The sequence below is a fragment of the Aythya ferina genome, assembly GCF_964211825.1.
Source record: "Aythya ferina genome assembly, chromosome: 2".
NCBI classification, from domain to species: Eukaryota; Metazoa; Chordata; class Aves; order Anseriformes; family Anatidae; genus Aythya; species Aythya ferina.
The window spans coordinates 144,441,722-144,464,986 of record NC_140297.1 but is presented as its reverse complement, the minus strand read 5'-3'; the positions used below and the strand labels follow the sequence as shown (position 1 = coordinate 144,464,986).

Genomic DNA, 23,265 nt, shown 5'->3' with positions numbered 1-23,265 from the left:
TTTTAAAAAGACATCAATGTCTATGGCCCAGATAAATATTTAGGAAGTTTCTAATTCATGCACTATGAACAGTTGGTATGTTTAGTCTATTTTGTTTGATGAATCTCTGGTACAAGGACTTGTATCTTTCCTCCACACTTGAATTCACTTGGTTTCTTTTGTGAGTGATCTTTATATTGTAAAGTGTTCTGCTCTGTATACACCTTTTGCTGATATCTTATGGGAAAATTAAGCTACCCATAGTTTGATAGGTCTATTTATTTTCTATGAAGTGACTTCTGTAAAGGCTCACAGTACCATTCACATTGTGAACTGAAGGGGATGCTTGAAGAGGAGCCACATCCACTGAGACATAAGTCACTAATATCACTCCTGTGTTTGTTCCCTTGAGAATGATTAGCACGTGCTGTAGGTTAGGCTGGCATCAGTCACTGACTTCTCTGTTTTGTTTTGGATCAGACTGCTTACTCTCAGAGGGATGATAAAGGGCAGATTTTGTGCTGCTTACAAGGATGTTGATTTTAACAAACTACTGAATGAGAGAACAGGAGGGACAAGTTAATCAGAAGCCTTCAGCCCCTTCTTATGATTACACTACTCTTACAGAACAATTATTTTTATTTTTCAACTCTGATATTGAACTCAGTTTTATGAGGGAAGGATGTTCTTTGTATTGTTGCTTTATATGTATATATATACACACATATGTATATACACACACATATATATATACACACATATATATATTTGCTGCCAGTGCCTATTACCATAATTTATAATGGTCTTCTCTAATTATATTTTTTAGGCTACTTGGGCCATCCCTGTCTCCCTTTCTTGTGTTGTAATCATTGGCTCCAAATATAATGTCTTGGCTTTTGTAAACTTCACATTCTTAGCCTTTTGATCTCTGGCATATATTCTTTTCTTTGTTGTATAGTAATCTTTAGAGATATTTCAAAACTGTTTTCTCCTTTGAGTTTACAGCTGACCTATTCTGATCTTAAGAAAACAATTGTTATCTTAGGTTAGCTGTGTCCAACTTGGGATGTATATTTTAGGAATATAGACGTGTTTCTGTACCTCATAAGTAACAAGCAATTTTATCTTTACTTGCCTTTCTCTAAAATCTGTCATTTCTTTGTTATGCTAATGTATCAAATACTACCTGGATAGGGAGTCATATTCAGCTAGATGCAATATGAAATAATTAACACATCATTTTACATACAATCAACCTCATCTTTTTCACAATTGCAGTGAAGAAGACATGGAGGGATGATTTTATGGGAGAGAAAGGCTTTATGCATATCAATGTCATCTAACTTGTCAACAAAAGGTTAAGTGCCATAGCTGGTAGACCTTTTATTTTAGACTCTCTCTAAAGTTAATGAAGAGATATTAGTTTCACTGAAGATATGAATTCTAATGTACTGATTAATTTTGTATCCTAAGAGAAATGAAATAAGCAAGATGAATTCCTCTCCAAATAGCTTATCTGTGCAAAAGCACTATCTGTGAAGGTAGTGAAAGTGATCATTTTTTATTAGACGCCTAATTTTAGTTGATTACATTTTGGTAGTATTAATGTTAAATAAAACTAAACCTCATTTTTATAATAAGTGATAGATTTCCTACCGAAATTATTCTTCCATAATCAAAGATACAATAACATGGTTATATTGTTGAGAGACCTATGATTCTGTGGAAAATTATGGAGGTAAATCAGATGGCATAATTTCATTACCTCATACTATCTGATATAGATGTACATCATTTACTAAATGGGAAGTAGTCAGACATCCTCAGCGCAAAAGCAATTAACCACACTGAGGGCATTTAAGGACAAACAGATACAAACAACATGTATTTTCATCTCCTTGTTTGGTTTCACTTTTTCCAGTGAAGAAGGTAAACAGAGAATTCATTTTGATTGATGAGCAAAGGATGGGCATCAATCTATAGTTTTGTTTGTTTGGTTGATGCTGTTATTCTAGAGTAACAGTAGAAAGTGATGAAAGTAAGTATATTGCACGTGTTTGACTGGGGTGGAGTTCTTGCTGTTGCTAGTATATTTTGATCATACCTTTTTTGTTTGTTTGTTTTTGTAAGATAATGCTTGCAGAAGTTGATTTCTTTATGGATCAGTGTTAGATGTTCTGTCACTAGAAAGACAGCTGGAATTTCCAAATCTGACCTCTCTTACTGTCTTCTAGGTACAAATTTGATTCCCATACCAGCCTAAAGTTAGTTACTAGTCATTTCCTCCAGGGTCCAGATCAAAAAATATATTTTCTAGTGGCTCAATAAAAGCAAGTGGAAATAACTTACTTTTACTTAAACACACTACAACTTTTTTAGATGTATAATTAAATAGTATTTGCAAAGGTTAAGGTGTTTAAAGTGAGAAAATATGACAATATCCAATCTGAAATATTTGCTTAGAGAAAAAAATAAAAATCTATTTTATAGTATTTAAGTTCTATAATAATTTATGTGATGGGGAACACATTAAAGTTTAAACCAAACTTAAGTTTAAACCAGACTTAAGTTTAAACCAAAGTGTCTGTTTAATGATTTGTTTGCCCTCCTTTATTTCCCTTTGTGGGTGCTATATTGATAGCTGAATTAAGTTGTGTAATTCATTACTATTATTTTCTTCGATTGAAGGCCTTATTTACAAGATGATTTCTGTTTTGTAGAATTCTTCTTTGTATTGGGACTACATTAAATGTTGAAGCTGTATTCCTCTGGTTAATTAGTCCCTGAAACACTGTTGTGAATGTGCGCAGGCACAATAGTGGTTATAGTTTTTTTGCAAACAGAAAACTATACAATTAAAAAATTAAAGTATAGTCTTTTCATGCTGTTGTTTTAATGTGCTATTCTTCCCTTGTAAGACTTTCTAATAATATTTGGTCTCAAATGGGAAAGGACTACACTTTTTTTTTCAAAGATTATAGCTCCAAAACACATATAACTAAAGGATTTTTATAAATAACTGATTGCAGGATTAGCCTCCATGGAAAATTAAATTAATTAAATTTATAATTAATATTGGAGTTAGAACAACAACAAAAACAAACTAACAAACAAACCAAAAAAAAAAAAAAAGAAACACAAAACAAATTGTCCTTTTAAAGAACTATATGAAAGAACTAACATTAATAATCATTCTGAAAGCAGAATTCATCTGCTGTCTGGAGGGTTGAAATTACTGGCAACCACCAACATAAAATACTCCAGGATAAACCTCTTCACCAGTCTGCCCAAAAGAGTTCTGGTATCTGCCAGTTTTGTGTTTCTTTTGGCTTCTTCATTGCATCTCAGATGGTGCTACATTAATATATTTATGCAAGTTAATTCCATTTTACATGTCCACAGTGTAGATACACATTCAAAAATGCCTAGTCTCACTTTATATTCAAGAAAGAGAAATAGGTACATCTAGACTATGCTTGATCTAGTATGCTTGATCTATGCTTGATCTATGCTTGACCTGCCTTCTGGTGAAATACATTACACTCTACTCATATTTTCACTGGTTATGAATAAACCTACACCCAATACTGATGTTTGCACTGTAGATGCCTGCAGTTAAGTATGAGTCCTATTGCTAACAAATTGTCTAATTGACTCAGCAATGTGGTAGGATGAGCTAGTGAGTGTTTGTCTTCTGAAAGGAGTAGCCTTTTCCTGTACTGTTTTATAAATCTCCAAATTTTCTGTCTCCTTTTTTTCCCCCTTTTCTCTTCCCCTCTGATGTTGAAAAAATAAATAAATAAAAGGACAGAAGTGCTTAATATTTAGGCTGTTTCATTTTGGGTTACGTTTTGCTCATGTAGTAGGTAGCTAGCAAAGAGCAAATGAAATTATTTTTATATTACACCGCTGCTAGCAGCTCCTGGATATTTTGAATCATTCAATTATGCGCAATGTGCAGCAAAATTGTGTGTAATTATATTGTATTTTTGGCAGGATATTTTAATTCAAATTCATTTCTTACTATTAATATTGTCTTAAGATACAGCTTATTTAAGCTATATCTTAGCTTAATTTCTAAGTACTCTTCTGAGGAGAAGAAATTTGTACCATTTTTAGAAATATCTTCATAGTTATTTTACTAGCAAAAATGACAGATTTTATGGAGTGAAAATATTACTACATATCCAAAAATATTTTTAGAGTTACATTTGCATTGGAAGCTTTAGGATAACAGATGCACATATGGAAATACATACAACTTTAAATCTTTACACTTCCCCTTCAGAAGCAGTTCTGATGCACATAAACTTCTGTTACACACCATTTTGCTTCAAATGTTTTAAAATTTAAAAACATTGTTTGTTTTTTTTTCCATCTGAAATACTAATTTTCTAGAAAAAAATCTTTGGTGAGTTAGTTCCATCAGGAACTAGACAATATCAAACAATTGTCTAGAAAGATTGACGTCTGGAAGACATCCATGTAAGCATGTTCTCCTTCAGAAGAACTGTTGGAAGTTCTTAAATCAGACATTAGCTTTCAAAAAAAGTCTTCTGATGTGTTACTTCTGAGTCTGAGTAGCAAACTAGTTTTTGCCCAAGGAGTGGGTTCCAAAGGATATTGTATTCCAAGGCAAAAAAAAAAGGTGATAAGTCTACTGAAGATTTTTAGACCAGAACTGTGCTCACATTTTTCCTTTCGAAGGGTGCTTACAAAATTATTGTAATTTTTACATCATAATTTTCATAGTTTTTTCATTATTTTTCATTATACTTTGCATAGTTATCATTAGTATTATTATATTTTTGCTATTTTCTTTTAGGTTTATGAATTTAACTCAACAATTAATTCCAGTTGGGGTGAGGTTTGGACTCTTTTCCCAAGCAACAAATGATAGGCCTAGAAGAAATGGCATCAAATTGTGCCAGAGGTGATTTGGGTTGGATATTAGGACAAATTTCTTCACTGAAAGGTTTGTGAGATATTGGAACAGGGTGCCCAGAGTTGAGTCGCCATCCCTGAAGGTATTCAAAGGACGTGTTGATGTGGTGCTTAAGGACATGGTTTAGTGATTGACTTGGCAGTGATAGGTTAACAGTTGGACTTGATGATCATGGAGGTCTTTTCAAACCAAAATGATTCTGTGATTCTATGAATTATAAATTGTTTATTGCTTCTGGGTTTGTAAACAGCAAAAGCAGTCCAGGATGGAGAAAGAATATCACCTTCCTTTTAGCTACTTTTCTATTTATTTTAGTGAATAAGGAGTGCACAGCTCAGTATACGCTAATTTTATATAAATTTGTTGTTTTCATATATTTGGAGGAACAAAATAAAATAAAATAAAATAAAATAAAATAAAATAAAATAAAATAAAATAAAATAAAATAAAATAAAATAAAATAAAATAAAATAATTCATTTTTTCCTTGGTAGTAGCCTCTAGAAACATAGTTAATAATATCCTGGAATAAACTAATCTGAAATAAAATTCAAAATATAATTAGTCTGTATCAGGATAGTGTGGTGCTTTTCTAACTAATCTCCACCATGCCACTCTCTCAGCTTCCCCTCGTCAAGAGAATGGGAGAAAATATGCTGAAAGGAAAGCTCACAGCTCTCATTTACATTAATACTACTTCCATCTTGCACTGGAAAACTGGAAAAAAGACTTTACTTGAATTTATACATAAAGAACATCAGTCTCTCTGCCTCTGATTGCTGTGTATGTAGTACCTATATCAAAGGCACAATTTAGTAATGCTGGTCTGGTTTAAAAATATGGAGAATATAGTAATAAATCAGCACAGTTTCACAGTTTTCCCTGAAGTATTTATTTATTCTTATAAATAATAGCAGACTAAAATCTAGAATTACCTTGTATTACTCTCATGTTAAATTAATTCAAGAATGCCACCTAACTTCGGTTTGCCATTTACAGCTATATCACCTTTTCAGGGAAAAAAAAATAAAATAAAATAAAAAATGGTGCATTTATTACAAAGATATATGTTATTCAGTTATCTTACCTAAACCTCAGTTTTTATTTTGAAAGAATTCACCATCCTCAACTCTATATGATATCATCAGAATGTCTGCTCAGTATTCTAAAGGGAATAATCAGTACAATGCCAGCTCTAGTCATTTTGGGGTCTGGTCAAACTAAATCATACATTGTAAAACAAGGACTCTAAGAGTATATCTTACTGCTCAGAGTATTTATTTTCTTGCCACTTGCAAAGATTTCAAGTACATTTTATATTGTATATCGTGTACTTGGCATGTCAAAAAGAAACAGCACAGCATGAAATCCCAGAAATGTACATATGGTTCTATACAGGTACACTTTTCAAATTTGTACCTTCCCTATTATGGCAGTTTTAGGTGAGTTACAAATAGAGTGGGTTACAAATCTAATAAAATAGGTTATTCTGAAAGAGTTTAATGCAAGAAAAGCAAGAAATAAACATTTTTTCCCCTGTATATCCATTTTGAGTGAAAATAAAAGCATTCTTTATCTCAGAAAAGAGTGTCAGATTGCAAAAGAATGAGAGATTACATCAGAATAGCCAATAACCTAGTTAGTAAATAACTTAGGGATTCACTGGAGACATGTAGACTCAAGCTGAAGTCTGTGATTTGAAAAAAAGAAAAACACACACAACAAAACACAGTTATTTTTTCATATTCCATCATAATCCCTTGCTAGACCAGCTAGACAATTTTCATGGAGTTTCTCTTACTTCTTTATTTTTGAGCAACATTATGAAATAATGGGAAAAATCACACATTTTTCCAGTGAAATAAATAAAATATTGTGAACTGTAATGTCATCGATAAAGAAACAGATTTGATTCAGCCCTAAGTAAACCCATGAAACTCTTGCAAAGGAACTTATATTTTTCCTTATCCTAGTCCTCTTCTTTCCAGTGAAATAGGCCAAGTATTAAGTATTTTTAATTCTTCTAATGAAAAGCTGTTTTAGCATTCTGACACTTAAAGTCAAGTAATTCAGTTACAAAAAGACAGAAGCTTTCCAAAAATTTGGCTGTATCCAGTGTATATGAATTATCTTTAGTGGAACACAGGATGAGGATTTAGCTTGATGAACCAATTATACATATTTTTTTCTTTACATCTTAGATGTCTTGTTCCCTTATAGCATAGGGAACTCATATAGTGTGTCTTGATATTGATAGGCAAATCTATTTAACTATTAATAAGCAATATATATATGTTCAAATTGATTTCAATACTAACATTATTTGTTCCAAAACTCCCATGTTTTGTTGTTTAGCTTTTGTGCCTTTCTGATGTAACGGTACATATAATTGCACATAATTTAAAAATGGGCCAGAAATGAAACCTTTTTTTTTTTTTTTTTTTTTTTTTTTTTAAATAAAAAATAAATGAGATATGTATTGACCTTAAATCTAGTTACGGATTTCAGTTTAAATTCTTATGGCACACTTTAAATTCTTAGAACAATACTAGCTATCCGGAATATTATTTTTATGTTAGGAAGATTTTGCCTACTTTGCTCAGTAAGAATAAAGCAGCTAAGTGTCAACTCAATTTTCCTTGTCCCCTCCATCTGGTGCTTAACTATCTCTATCTGACTGTTATTTCATGGGGTATAACACACATGAATACACATAAACATGCATGTTTGCATGTGTGAATACGTTAAGTAAACTGTATACTTCCTCATTGTACATATGCTCCTATTTACACATGTAAAGAAAAGAGTTCCTCCTTCCTTTGGAACATGTTTCATTCCTTGCAACATACATCAGTTTCTCCAAACTGCCTGTACTAGCGTTTGTCTTCCACTTGCAAATATTCTTTCCCAATTCTGTTGTTATTTCTCATTATATTTTGTGGTCAAGAAAAGTAACAGGTGATTTAAAATATGTTTTCAGAAAGATAATAAAAATGTCCTTTTCCAAACACTTATTAGAACCCCAGTGTAACATAGTAGTAGCATGAGCTGTCAAATACTCAATATTTATCCATCAAAATTACTTCCACACCTCAAGCACATTCTTAGTTCCCATTTATAACAATAATTAAAGACCATTTATTATAGACATGAGTACTAAAAATTATTGTGCATAGGTCTTCTGTCATTTTTGTATATATGAATACTTGAGGAACTTTTGTTATTTTCATAAAGAAAGATTATGTATGCTTAATAGATAGGTGGAGAAATATGTTTCTTTTCTAGCAATATGGTTGATTTTTGCTCTAATTGAAATACTCATTGTATTCTTTAAATAGAGCTGAAATTTTCATCCTTCAAGCAATAAATATGCAAAGTGAAGTTCAGATTACATGATATAAAACAAAATAGTGCTCCTGAAGGTTGCATTTTTCATTAAAAATTGGTTTATACCTTTGATCCAGCATTATGCCACTTGAGCCAGGTGTCAGGTATAAATTATGTTCCTCACCTTTACTGCATTTATTCAACAAAGTGCAATTATTCAGTTGCTATTTGAAGACAATTGCATTGCACAAAATACAACTAATTATGTTGCCCTTTGACTATATCTTAATCAAAATGTAATGCAATTATTCAGTATTGTATTAAATATGTAACAACTACATAAATAAGTGAAATGACAGTACTTTGAGGAGGTCAGCAGAGTGATACCAGAGATGATACCTTAAAATTATTATAATTTTGCATTTCATGAAGTAAGCCTGGGTTAATTGTAATAATTTATTGTAAGATATTATAAAGTTAAGTAAAATTATTAATTTGAAATTGTCCTTTTCTTGTAGTGCTGAAAAGCTTATTTACAGGCATTTCTCAGGTTATTTCTGTATTTTTAAAATACTTTTGTTCATTTTATTCCCTAGGTCATACAGATAAATTTTGAAGAATTTGATTTGGAGATTGGCTATGACACACTGACAATTGGTGATGGAGGAGAAGTGGGTGATCCTAAAACTGTCCTTCAAGTGTGAGTCTTTTGCATTTACAGTTTATATACATTACAGAATATCATTAATGTGATTTTTGATGAGAGTTAATAGTGACTACAGTCAGTTGAATCCCAACAAAAAATAATCTTACTGAGATTCTGAAAAATGATTGAAGGTAATGAGGTGGTTAAGTGCATTTGGTGATTTCACCTTGATGAAACTCCACCACAGCTGTTTTCTCACTGGCCATCCTGAAACTAAGAGGAGGAGAAAATATGATAAGAAAGGGCATAAGGGTTGTGATATGGACAGGGAGATTGCTCACCAATTACCGTCACGGGCAAAGCAAGCTCAATGCAGGGAGATTAATATAATTGTTTGCCTATTACTAACAGACAAGAACAGTGAGAAACTAAAACAAACCAAAAACACCTTCCCTTCTATCCACCCTCTTCTGTGTCTTCCACCTGAGTGGCCCAGGGGAACGGGAGCTGTGTTCAGTCCAGAGCACTTTGACTTCATAATTTGGTACTCCATCTTTGCTCTCTTCCTTTGCTCCAGCATGGGGTTCACAGGCAGCAGGGGAGCAACCTGCTCCACCATGGTCCTACAATAGTCTGCAGAGGAACTTCTGCTCCAGCACCTGGAGTACCTCCTTCCTTCCTTCCTTCTTTGCTGACCTTGCAGGGCTTGTTCTCTCACATTTTCTCACTCCCAGCTGCTGTTTTTTCCCTTTCATAAATATGTTCCCCCAGAGGCCCAACCAGCATCGCTCACTGGCTCAGCTCTGTCCAGCAGTGGGTTTGTTTTGAGCCAGCTGAAACCAGGGCTGGAACCAGGGCTGGATTCTTGTCACAGAGGCCACCCCTGCAGCAGCCCTTCTACCAACATCTTGCTAAATAAACCCAATACAGTACATTATTATGTAATTAGAACATTTACTGTTCTAAAGTCAGAAAGAGGTGGACTGAACAGCAGAAAAAGTGAACTAACACCAGAATTTGTAAAGGTAGAGGTTTTACATTTGTATATTTTGTATATATATATGAATATAAACTTTGGGGGCTGTTGTGCTCCGTTTGTATAAGTAATTTCTCATATTAAAAATGATCAGTTAAGACAATGATGGGCAACTTATACATGAACTTTTAAAACCTCCTAGCAAGCTTAGTATGGCAAAAGAGGATAGCATAGAATGTCAATTTTTAAGTTCTTATCAACTATTGTAGGTGAGCTCAGAAATGTGTTAGTATAGGGAAGAAAACTATACAAAAAAACTTAGCAATATATTACCCAAACCACTTATGATTATTAAAAAAAAAAAAAAAAGCACTGAGTTTTTCATCAGTTTTCATATAAGACTACTAAACTCTATTCTTAGATGCCTAAACTCTATTGACTATCATCTCATTTTTACTAAGTAGCAATTCACCAAATCTTACTAACATTTAACTGAAGTATTGTTATTTAAATTAAATTAACACAACGAGGCACAGTACAAAAATATTTTAAATTTTGATGGATGTAGTACATTTTATTTAATTAAAGGTCCAATTTTATTTCATTGTTGATATTTTATAAAAGTATTTCTGATGATGAGACCCATGTTGGGGAGAAGTGATGGAATTGCAGAATTAAACTTGTAATCCATACATAGGAATTCTAAATAATTTTATTTTATTAAGGAGTTATTTAGAATTGTCAAGTATTAACATGTAAGTGAATCTGTTTTGTAGCTAACTAGAGAAATATTGTTTTTAAGAATAATTACTATGAGGATACTGAGAAGGCAGAAAGCCCCCCAATTAATTATATAAATATATATTAAATAACAGTGTAAAATCAGTCATTCAGTCACATGTATTGTTTTCATTTACTAGTGGATTGATCACCGGTTATTCTGTGATCAGAGCTATCAGAGTTGTGGTTATTAGGTTAAAAATACCTTTAAAAATTACATAGAAGATGGAGCATAATTCAGTTCTTAAAAAAGCTTGTAAATATTTTCTTCCCTGAGCCAATCACACTTTGCCGAAGATGTGATGCACAGCAAATAAATCAGATATTGTAGATTTAGATTGTAAATTTTAAAATAATGATTTTTCCTCCAGCAAACTGCTGATGAACATTGGTTTGAATATGTCTGTTTTTTCATTTGGCATTTGAATTATGCTTTCTAACTTGAGAATTGCAGTCCTGGTGATTCCAGGACTTCCACTAGTATGTAGGAAAGGTCGTCTTGAAGAGGGAAAGGGGGAAAACACCCTGCTGAGTGTCATAACTATTGTTAAATTTTATAATAAAAAGGGAGGCATCTATCCATTTATTTTGTTGACAGTGTTCACTGATCAGCTTTTGAAAGAGGTTTAAGAACCTACATCCATAAGTGGTCTCCACAGTAGAGGAAGTCTATATATATATACCGCATAATGGTATTTTTTTTCTTGATCTTACTGATGGCCCCAAAATCTTCCCAAATATTGTACACGGATCACTAAGCACTTAAAAAAGAACTCTGTAGGTCTTGCAGGTGCAGAAGTAACAGATAACCCGTGTCTCTCTGGAATCAGTGCTGATTTTCTTTTCTTGCAGAAAGTCGTTCCCTCACTGACAAGTTTCTCTGCTTGTTAGCAACTCAATTGATGCTGAAGAGCTATAGAAATTTATAGCTGCTAAGAATTTGACAACTATTTTTTAAAATGTGTAACTTAAAATACCAATGTAAAAGAGCAAGGACAAGTTATTTCTGTGTTCTCTTTTTTGACTGTTTTCAAAAAATGCATTTACAAATTGTATTTTTGCCCCATGTACTATTTCATTGAAAAATATGGTTTCTGAAAAAAATGTGTATTGAAAAATTTGCATTTATAATTTACTTCAGAAAATAGAAATAACAATTTTTTGTGTGTGTGTTTTTTGTATTAGGAATTCTGTCTGATACAACAAAGAGATTAATATCCCCAACGGTCTTGATATTCACCAAGTCTGCTGTCAGTCACCATTGACAGCTATAAAACTCTGTTAGCTGTTAACAACAATGTTGTTTCTGAGTAACAACAGAGTTAATCTTTCAATTTGGCATAGTCTGAAACCACTTTCCCTTAGTGTGGGAATGAGCAGTTAGTACATCATTTTGGCCATGCAGTTACTTGTTCAATTCTGGCAAGAGTCTTTGTAGTAGCTCCATCTGTGAACACAGATGTGGGGATTTAACAGGAGTTTCTCCCACAGCAGAACATTTTATAAAAAATAAATAAATAAATAAAAAAGATCAGAGGGGAGAACTAAAATTAACTACAAACTGCATGATATATTTTAAATAGTCCATTTTAAGTTTCAGCTAGCTTTAAAAATAATTAGAACTGGGTTAAAAAAACAAAACAAAAAAAAAAACAACACAGTTTTCACTCATACAGTCTTGTGCTTGTGATTCGTTTTACAAGAATGGAAAATGTTTTGCTACTTTTCAACATTCTGTTCTAGCTGATAAACTTTTACCAAATTTCAGGCAAAATTTTGTGAAAACATCAAACTGCAAGTTTTAGAATATGTCCTTTTTACTATTACACTATGCCATTCAGCAAAGAGGATACACATTTAGAATTGCATTGAAATTTGAACTTTGAAACTATCAAATCTATATTCATTGGATCCTTGAGCTTAGTATTAGCTCAGTTGGTGTGAGCTGACCATGATGAAATAAAAAAAAAAAAAATCCATGAAAATTAGTTAAATTCTTGCTGTCCTGGGTCTAAATATCAACACTTACAAAAAGCAAAAAAATAACCTGGTTATTTGATATTTAATATATTTTTTATTGTAATTGTACTTAATTGCTACTGGTATAGTGGAAGTTCTTTGAGACTGTTATTAAGGTTTCCTTCTTGACTTTTACATCTGGTTTAGTTTGTTTGTGTTTGTTTTCTGTCTGTAGGTTAACTGGGAGCTTTGTACCAGACTTAATTGTGAGCATGAGTAATCAGATGTGGCTGCATCTTCAAACAGATGAAAGTGTGGGCTCCATTGGTTTCAAGGTTAATTACAAAGGTAACAATATATTATTAGAAGCAATTTTAAGTGTATACCAAAATTAATATTTTGAAATGTTTTTATTTCATGGTTTTCTTTTTTATCTCAATTCTGTTCCTAATTCTGTTGGTTTTCAAAACAAGAAAATGCAAATTAAGTGGACAAATACACAAAAAAATATCTCTCTTTAGAAGTCTTATGTCATATGAAATTGCTTTTTATTTACTTTTTATTAAATGTGTTATAACAGCAACTGATTTTTTGGCATATAGATTAACATTTTTGTGTTATTTCACGTCAAAAAGATAAAAATGAAATGATATGACTATTTAATGATAAATGCACAAATAAAGCATAAACACCTACGTGTTTTTGAAACATTCATTATACCTACTACAGTAGAAAAAACAAACAAACAAACAAACAAACAAAAACAGAAGCCAGAAATTGGAATTACTTAAGAGTTTTGGGACAAGACAAAGAAAAAATGACCTAATAGTGTTCCGTATTGTCTAAAAGAAGTGAGGGATCTTTAATACAAAACATTAAACAGCTGTTGCTATCTAATTCTTCTGGGAGAATGTATAATTTTCATATATCATGGACAGCAGAATAAGCCAAAAAATTAAGAATATCATACGTGAACACTTCTGAATTATTATAGAATAGTTACATTTATTATTTTAATATCAAATTTGACATAGTTGCATATGTTTCTTGAAACAAATTTTAAAGTTACACGGTCCTTTCCTGCTGCCAAAAAGCAATAGAGTGTGTGATAATTATTTTCCATAAGGGAAGACAAAAACGCCAGAAGCTGAACCAAATATACAACAATAATTTATGAATAATTTGGAGAACAGGGAGAAGGACTGAGGTTCATCATTCTGTGACAGGAATGGAATTATGAGAAGCAGGAGGTTAAGGAACAGGGGCGAAGCTAGGTACATCAAAAGAATGACAGATGGAATGGATAGGCATATTGGAAGTCAACCTGTAAAACATGAGTTGCTCTTTCTTTATGTCCCCAAAATTCTTTTGGCTGTTGGCATGTATTGTTGTTAATATACAAAAATATGAAAATATGAAAAAACCTTGAACCATAACAAAATGGAAGTGGAATCTTTATGTATCAGAGTTTGAAATATTTTGCAGAACTCCAGTACTCATTGACTTTATTTACTTGATTTTTCTTTTTTTTAAAATAAAATTAGTTTTACTTGCAGCAATTTTAGTTTTCAGGTGGCAAAGGATTATTGTTTAGTGTCTTAAAATGTGTACTATATCTTGTTTTATTCATGAGCTATTTTTAATTCTTATAAACACTTGTTCTGCAAAAATAAAATTAATTGAATATGAGTAGGTAGAGGTGGACGGTAATGGTGACTATTCTCAATTTCATCTCCATATAATCAATTTTAATTGCATGTACTTAAACTTTGAGTCTGTATCTATTTTCTTATGCTGATACTTTATACTAGGTAACTAAATAGCACATGAATGCACCAAGCTTTCAACAAATAGATATTTTTTCTTTGTTTTTGTTGTTGTTTTTGTTTTTTAATCTAGAGTACAGGGTAAGATTTTTGTATCAGTTTCCTTTGCTTTTATTGTTGAGAAGGTGTATCATTAAAATGCCAAGAAACAGCCAATATTTCCTTTCATAAAATATTTTTGAAGTCCATCCTGGTAGTGATGGTAGACTCTGAATAGAGAAATTGAAACAGATAATGTAACATGTAACAGACAAGAAGCAGTTTTGCAATTACAGAAATTTTTGAAGTTATGATTTGGCTTTCAATTCAGAGATTCATTTAAGCATATGACATATCACTGCCTTCTGTACTAATAAATAAGTAAATAAAATTGCAAAGACTTTCAAAATTTTATGCAACTACTTAACAAAACTATTTTTCTAAGTTTCAGGGTTGAAGGACATTTTAGTTTAAATGACTATATAAATTATTAAGAACGCATGCCCAATTTGCTTGTATTTCTCTTTAATGGACTAGATGAAATAACGTTCCTAGAGCTTGGCTCCTTCTGTCTCACAGTTTCCACTACACACACAGACAGCTTAACTATGGCTAATACTGTATCTATTTTTATATATTATATATTTAGATCCTGTAGGATTCTGCTTACATAAGAGGTGCAAATACCTTAGCATTTTAGATTAGATCCAGCAATTTGTTTTGAAGTGAATCTTCTAATCACTCCGCTTGCTTCACTTTTCATGATGGAGAAATCCCGAAAGGCACCAGGTAAATTTCTTTGAGGCAGTTCACAGAATGCACTTGAATAACATTCATGATATATAATAGCTGCATTTAGTCTGTAAGTCCTAATAAAGTTGTCCAAAGTAAAAACAGAAAAACAGAGTGAAATTTTATAGATTGTATTGATACTATATCTTCTGTTACTTCACTCTACAGTCTTGTTTCTTTTGGAACTAATTACTTGATAATGTACTCATTAATAGCCAGAATAAATTCCCACTGAAATGTTTTGATGCCTAAATATCTCCTTCTGTGAATCTTGAAACTCAAGGCAGAGATGTGCCTGCCTCGTGCCATCAGAATTCATGGAGACATTCTTCCATCCAGTTGATACTTATGTCTGAGTCTGGGAGGATTTTCAAGAATATAAATTGTTCCAAGTCCTCTGTGGAATATGAAGGGAGGAATGAAGAGTTGTGGAATGTCACTACCCAGTGCTCTTTACTCATTGTCCTCCAAAATGGTTTACTTGCCCACGGTGAAGGTCAAATCCTTTCTGACTGTAATAAGATGGAATGCATTTTCAATGATTAAAAATAGAAAAGTAAGTTCTTGAATACTTCTGCATTCTCTAATACAGTAGATTTTCAGCTGAAGAATTCTTTGAAATTCAAAATATTACAGAAAGAGACAATTTATTCTCTTTTGCATATCTGCCATTTGAAAGAATCCAGAAAGTATTCATGAGATAATAATCTTTGACGTTTTCTAGATTAAGATGTCGTGTATGTAGACTTTTTATGCTTTTAATACCTAGATCTCATTACAATTTTTGAAAAATGAAATAGAGATGCAAACATTTAAGAAAGATTAATATTTTAAAGTAAATGTGTGTTTTGTTTTGTTTTGTTTTTAAGTCCTATCCCAGTGTCCAACTAAATAAAACAACAACAACAAAAACACCTACTTAGGTGAAAAATAAATATCAGAAACGGACAGGAGAGAAACACAAGCCCAGATTCATTATAGAGATATTTTTCTATTTTTCTGTTCTCTTTCTGTTGTGTAATGTGTTTTTGTGTTTAAAATGTTAATGTAGATTTTATGGTTTTTGTGAAAGTATGGAATAATTACAATTCTGAAATTGTAAGTTCATTATTTCAAAGTCATAATTTTCAGGATTCCTTGACAATCATAGTCCTTCCATTATATATGGGTTATGACTATCGTGCTCATACTATTATCAAATAAAACAAGTAAATATTTTTAGGCTTTCCAAATCACTGTTATGAAAGGAAACTACAAATTAATAATGATTATTGATAGGTTAAATAAGTAGTTTACATCATTCAATATTTCAGGAAATGATGCAGTTTCAGGAAATGGGCAGCAAGCTAGCCAGACTCATTAAGAGGGCTTTAAACTAGATTTGGTGGGGGAAGGGGTTGTACCTGTAAGTGACTCAACCCTTGAATGACAATACTTTAAAAAGCAGGGAAACACCTGTGAATCGTCCCATAAGAATTAGGAAGGACTCCTCTAAAAAGATGGTGCAACCCATAGCCTAGCTGAAGTGCCTCTACACCAATGCATGCAGCACAGGAAACAGCAGGAGGAGTTGGACGCCACAGTGCAACTAGAAAACTTCGATCTAATTGCTATCACAGAAACATTGTAGGACAAATCGCATAGCTGGTATATTAGAATGGAGGGCTACAATCTTTACAGGAGAGACTGGCGGGAAGGAAGGTTGGTGGTGGGGTCCCCTCTATGTTAAGAAATGTATCGATTATGTACAGTTCCCTCTGAGAAACAGCCAAGAGCAGGTTGAAAGCCTGTGGACAAAAATTAGGGCGGGACCAACAAAGGAAATCATGTGGTTGGGGTCTACTACAGGTCACCCAATCAAGAGGAGCCTGTTGATGAGGCCTTCTTGCTCCAACTACAGGAAGCATCATGCTTACAGGCTCTCATTCTCCTGGGGGATTTCAAGCACACAAATGTTTGCTGGGAAAGCTAAGCAGCAGACAATAAGCAATCCAGGAGACTCCTGGAGTACATTGAGGACAACTTTCTCATCCAGGTATTAGACAAAACAATCAGAGGAGAAGCGTTACTGGACCTGGTGCTCATCAGTGCAGAAGAGTTCATTAAAGAGTTTAAGACTGGAGGAAGGCTGAGTTACAGTGACCATGCCCTGGTTGAATTTGTGATCTCCAGGGAAATGGGCCTGGCTAAGAGCAAAGTCAGGACCCTGAACTTCAGAAGAGCCACCTTCCAGCTGTTCAAAGAATTAGTGGATGAGATCCTATGGGACACAGTCCTTGGGGACAGATGATCTGATCAGAGCTGTCAACTCTTTAAAGATATTTTCATTGGAGTGCAAGGGCTCTCTATTCCCATAAGTAATAAATCAAACAGGGAAGGTAAGAAACAGACATGGTTGAATAAGGATCTGCTGGTCAAACTTAGGCTAAAGAAGAAAATGCATAGGCGGTGGAAACAGGGCCATGTGCCCTAGGAACAGTACAGAAACGCTGTTTGGATGTGCAGGGATGGAATCAGGAAAGCTAAGGCACTGACAGAACTAAACTTGGTGAGGGATGCAAAGAATAACAAGAAGGAGTTCTACACTGGCTGCAAAAGAAAGACAAGGGAGAGTGTATCACCTCTGACAAATGAAAACAGAGAACTGGTAGAGGCAGATGTGGAGAAGTCCGAGATACTTAACAACATCTTTGCCTTGGTCTTCACTACTGGTAAGGATTTCCACATCTCTTGAGCCCCTGAACCTCTAGGCGGGGGCTGGGGGAGCAGATTCCCTCCCACTGTAAGCAAAGAGCAACTTTGGGACCTTCTGATGCAACTTAACAACTACAGGTCTATGGGGCCTGATGACATGCATCTCAGGGTCCTGAGGGAATTGGCTGATATAGTTGCCAAGACTCTCTCCATCATATTTGAAAAGTCCTGGCAGTCAGGTGAAGTCCCTGCTGACTGGAAAAAGGGAAACATCACTACCATTTTTAAAAAGGGTAGAAAGGAAGACCTGGGGAACAACAGACTGGTAAGCCTCACCTCTGTGCCTGGCAAGATCATGGAACGAATCCTCCTGGAGGCAATGTTAAGGCACATGCAGGACAAGCAGGTGATCTGGGACAGCCAGCTTGGCTTCACTGAGGATAAATTGTGCCTGACCAATATGGTGGCCTTCTATGATGGAATGACTATATCAGTCAACAAAGGAAGTCTGACCGATGTTATTGATGTTATCTACTTGATAACAGACTGGGAGAAGAACTCATTGAGAGCAGCTCTGCAGAAGAGGACTTAGGGGTTCTTGTCGATGAAAGGCTTGACACGAGCCAGCAATGCATGCTTGCAGCCCAAAAGTCCAATTGCATCATGGGCTGCATCAAAAGAGGTGTGACCAGCAGGTTGAGGGAGGTGATTGTGCCCCTCTACTCTGCCATCGTGAGGCCCCACCTGGAGTACTGCATCCAGGTTTCGGGCCCCCAGCACAGGAGAGATGTGGACCTGTTAGAAGGAGTCCTGAGGAGGGCTATAAAGATGATTGGACAGCTGGAGCACCTCTTCTATGAAGAAAGGCATGAGAGAGCTGGGGATGTTCATCCTGGAGGAGAGAAGGCTCTGGGGAGACCTCATTTTGGCCTTTCAGTACTTAAAAGGATCTTGTAAAAAAGATGAAGAAGGACTCTACTTGTTTAGACAATGATAGGACAAGAAGGAATGGTCTTAAACCAAAAGAGAAAAGATTTAGACTAGAGGAAATTAGGAGGAAATTCTTCACTGTAAGGGTAGTGAGGCACTGGCACAGGTTGCCCAGAGAAGTTGTGGATTCTCCATCCCTGGAGGTGTTCAAGGCAAGGGGCCTTGGTCAATCTGATCTATTGGTGGCATCCCTGCCTATGGCAGGGGTGTTGGAGTTAGATGATCTTAAAGGCCCCTTCCAACCCAAGTGATTCTATGATTCTGCAACTCTATGATGCCATTTAATCACAGTAGCTCTTCCTAAAGCCATGGTAAAGGGGAAAGAAGCTGAATAAAAATGGATAAACAGGCAGTTTCCAACATATTTAACACTCAAACTAAAAGTTCCAGTTCATCTAGAATTGAGGAAAAAGTAGCTATACAAAAGCGACGTATTCATAAAACTGTGGCATAGCTTTCAAAGACTAGAAAATAGTACCATTTTTTTGTAAGATCATGTGCTTTTTGAAGAAACATGTCTTTATTTCATTTCTCAAAAACTGAATGAAAATGTAGCAATAGAGTACTAATAGCTCTTGGAAATTTTTGTGTGAGAACTCTTGAATTGAAGTATCTTTCATGCAAAACAGCTTCCTTTTCTAATTTTGGATATATCTGATTTTTTTATTTTTTAACTAGTTATATGTTTTATCCACGTTTTCCAAAGACACTTTTTACCATTGAATTTGTGGAAGTTCAGAATAAAATAAATAATCACAGTGACAGTTCATAGGAAAAAATATTTTAAGGAATGAAGTCAAAGTCATGGAAACATATTCAAAACCATCCTGCATTAGCATATGTGCATAAGCTGAGCTTCTGTTATTCCTCTTATCCATAAGACACTATCCTCTTAGGGCTGAAATAAGAAAATGCGTTCTTAACACTCAGGGTAGTCTAGTTCTGTCAGGTCCTTATATCACACTGGTTCTGAGCAGTGGTGAGATGTGAGGGATTTTTTATTTTTTATTTATTTATTTTATTTTATTTTTCTCAAGGTAACTGACCTCACACTAATAAAAACTCCTGAATCAAGTAGGATTTTTGACATCTCCACCTTTTATCTTTTATCTGCACTTTTTTTTTTTTATTTTTTTTTTTTTTTAAGTTTTGAGATATATCAGAGATACTTTAAACTTAATTGTATAAGAAAATAAAGGTTACTTAGACTGGAGTGTAATGATAAGGTTTACAATAGGCTTGTCTAAGATGTCAAGCTAGATGAGACTGAGGTAAAATAGTGAATTTAAAGTGAAGTAGATTTCCTTATTCAATTTTCTGCAGAGATGATCTAATTCTAGGGTTGGGAATTACACTCTGACACTCAGTATTTAAAAAGATTTCTTTCTGCTTAAAGCATAACTCATTCTGCTTGCCTGCATGGCTTCTGTGCCTGAGTGCTTGGGGTACCTGGGGTAGCCTTCTGGAATTTGTCATCCACATTTCATCCTGTTTTCATAGCAGTAAACACCCAGTTGCAGACATATCTGTGTATGGGTTTTCTTTTGTTTTTGTCACAGATGTTTTTCCAGGATTAACTGCCCAACAGCACTTGCTTTTCTGTTGGTGACAGAACACTGAATAGTCTGCATTAGGTAGACAGCTTAATACAGTTTTAGTCCTCTAACTGTGTTTGAAAACACAAATTTCAGATGTGCAAAGTAAGATACATTTATAGTAATATAGGCTTTAGAGATATCTCATCTGATATCTCTAAAATGTAGATGATATCTCATCTACAAGTCATGAGAGTAGCCTGTCTCTTCATGTCTGTTCTACTAAAAACACAGCTGTAATTATTTTTGTTCATATTATTTTAGGCTATTTTCTAAATGTATGTTACTGAACTCAGTGAGATTGTCTGGTCAGTTTCATTTTGTAGTTTTGTGTTTTTACAAAACTTTGTTAAATACTACCTCATCCTTGTTTAATGATGAAGTAGAAAGTGAAACATTTGTACTTTCTGCACTTCAAAATCAAGAATTAAATACATGTCAGAGCTCTTGTTTCCAAACTGTTCAGTCTTCCTTGTTTCAATTTTTGTTCTCTTGTGTTGTTTCCACTCTTTAGATAATTTCTGTTGCCTTTGTATTCACTGTCCTCTGTTTGTTGTCATATGATTGTATGTGTTTTGTGGTGTGTTAACTAGATTAAATTGTACCAATGATTTGTTTAATTGAATTCTAATACCCTCCATTCTATTCCTTGTGCATCCTAACTGTATTCTGCAGAACAAACAACAAGCAGAGTTCCACATTAATGGCTAAAATCTTTGTGCTAATTGAATACAAATGATTTTAAATTTTGTAAGTCTCAGGAATAGTTCAAATACTCAAATACAGATACTGTAGTATAGTCTTAAAAAAAAAAAATAGTACTTTACACTTTTAGTGTAACTGTACTAAAGCATAGATACTTCATAAATATAACACAACTTTTTTTGTACCTGATTCAATTTTTGCTGAAAGTGTGTTCACAAGTGTTGCAACTCAATCTCATTCTTGTTTTGCATCTCTCTTGAATATATTAAGCAAAATTATATCCAGTACAGAAAACTGGGGCATCTTCCTGGCTAACTTTTTGCCAACCTGCGTTATTTTACTCTTTGCTCTTCCTGCTTTGTAGCTCACAACTCTCATGGCAAGCTTTTTCAGTGGAGACCTACTCTGTTGGTATTATCCAAATGTTTTATTAATCTATTTATCTCAGTGTATTGGACATAAAGTATAAGAGCTCCAGTTTGTAATCCCTACATTATAAAATACATAAGAACAGTTGTACAAAGTCATACTAAATATCCTTTTATCCAAGTACTGCTTATGGAAGAGAGAACAAGTAATGATATAGTGTTGCTTCTTTGGAATTATTTCCTATGCTCCAACAGTTTGTGGTACAGAGACTTCCTAAGTCTAGTCAATTTATAATAAGTAGCTCTTGAATGCTTTTTCATCCATGACTTGTCTAATTTTCATCTTAAGCTCATGCACACTCTTAGTATTCCAAATTTTTTTATGCTGGAGAGGTTACAGTGCAGTAGTACCTTTTTGTTCATGTTGGTTTTACTAGCTTCATCTGATGCCTTTTGATTCTTTTTGTAGAATGGGCTGTACTTAATCTACCATATCACTGCTTACTCAGTTTTGCAGGACCATTATCTCTTCACAGGTGGTTGTCAACAGTGCTACTCTGCATAAGCTAATACTATCAGCAAACTTGGTCATCTCATTAATCATCTTCTTTCCAGAATATTTATGAATATATTGTCAAACAGGATGCATAATACAGAAGTCCATTATTTAACTTCTCTACTCCAGAGGAAGCAACCATTTTACTGCTACCATCTGTTAAATATGTTTTAAATAAGCATCCATCAAGCCTGCACCTAACACAGAAATTCTAGTCTCTGTAAGAATCTGTCATAAGGTACTTCCGCAAATGCCCTTTGAAAATGCAAATATTTTACTTAAACTGGACTTCTCTCATCTCTGTGCCTTCTAATCTCTCTGAAAGCCTTTGGAGGCTTGTAACGCAGGCCCTTCCTTTAGAAAAGCCATGCTACTTTGTAGATATCTTTTTTATCCATATGTTAGTTCACAAGGGAAGACTGGCTGATGTCATCTATCTGGACTTCTTTAAGGCCCTGGAACCGTCTCACACAACATCCTGAACTCTATAGTGCAGAGAGATGGATTTGAAGGGAGACAGAGTCTCCCTTCATTGTAGACAACGCCTCTATGTCCAGGTCCATGACAAATAGTGTCCTTCAGGGGACTTTCTTGGGACCAGTGTTGTTTAATGTCTTTAACAGTGACATAGACAGTGGGATTGAGTGAACCCTCAGCAAGTATGCAGGCGACACCACACTAACTGGTGCCGTTGGTACTGTGGAAGGAAGGGATGCCATCCGAAGGGACCTGGACAAGCTTGAGAAGGGGGCCCACAGAAACCTAAAGAGGTTCAACAAATCCAAGTGCAAGGTGTTGCACCTGGGGCAGGACAATCCCAGACATGAGTACAGGGTGGGTGAAGAGCTCATTGTGAGCAGCCCTGCAGAAAAGGACTTGGGAGTTCAATGGATGGAAAGCTTGACATGAGCCGGTGGTTATGTGCTTGCAGCCCAGAAGGCCAACTGCATCCTGGACTGCATCAACAGAGGCATGGTCAGCAGGCTGAGGGGAGTGATTTTCCACTTCTACTCTGTCCTTATGAGGCCCCATTAGGAGTACTGCATTTAACTCTGGGGTCCCCAGCACAAGGAAGATATGGACCTGTTACAGCTTGTCCAGAGGAGGGCCGCAAAGGATGATCAGAGTGCTGAAGCACCTCTCCTCTCT

At 34.4% G+C, this 23,265-nt stretch overlaps 1 protein-coding gene across 5 annotated transcripts in view; it reads left to right on the top strand.

The window, feature by feature from the left end:
* CSMD3 (CUB and Sushi multiple domains 3) overlaps positions 1 to 23,265 on the top strand; it is a 684,493-nt gene that overhangs the window by 325,059 nt on the left and 336,169 nt on the right. For all 5 annotated transcript variants that reach the window (XM_084509891.1, XM_084509890.1, XM_084509889.1 and 2 more), the window contains 2 exons: positions 8,847 to 8,950; positions 12,847 to 12,959. In XM_084509891.1, the coding sequence (XP_084366017.1) occupies positions 8,847 to 8,950; positions 12,847 to 12,959 (217 nt within the window). The remainder of the gene's footprint in view (positions 1 to 8,846; positions 8,951 to 12,846; positions 12,960 to 23,265) is intronic.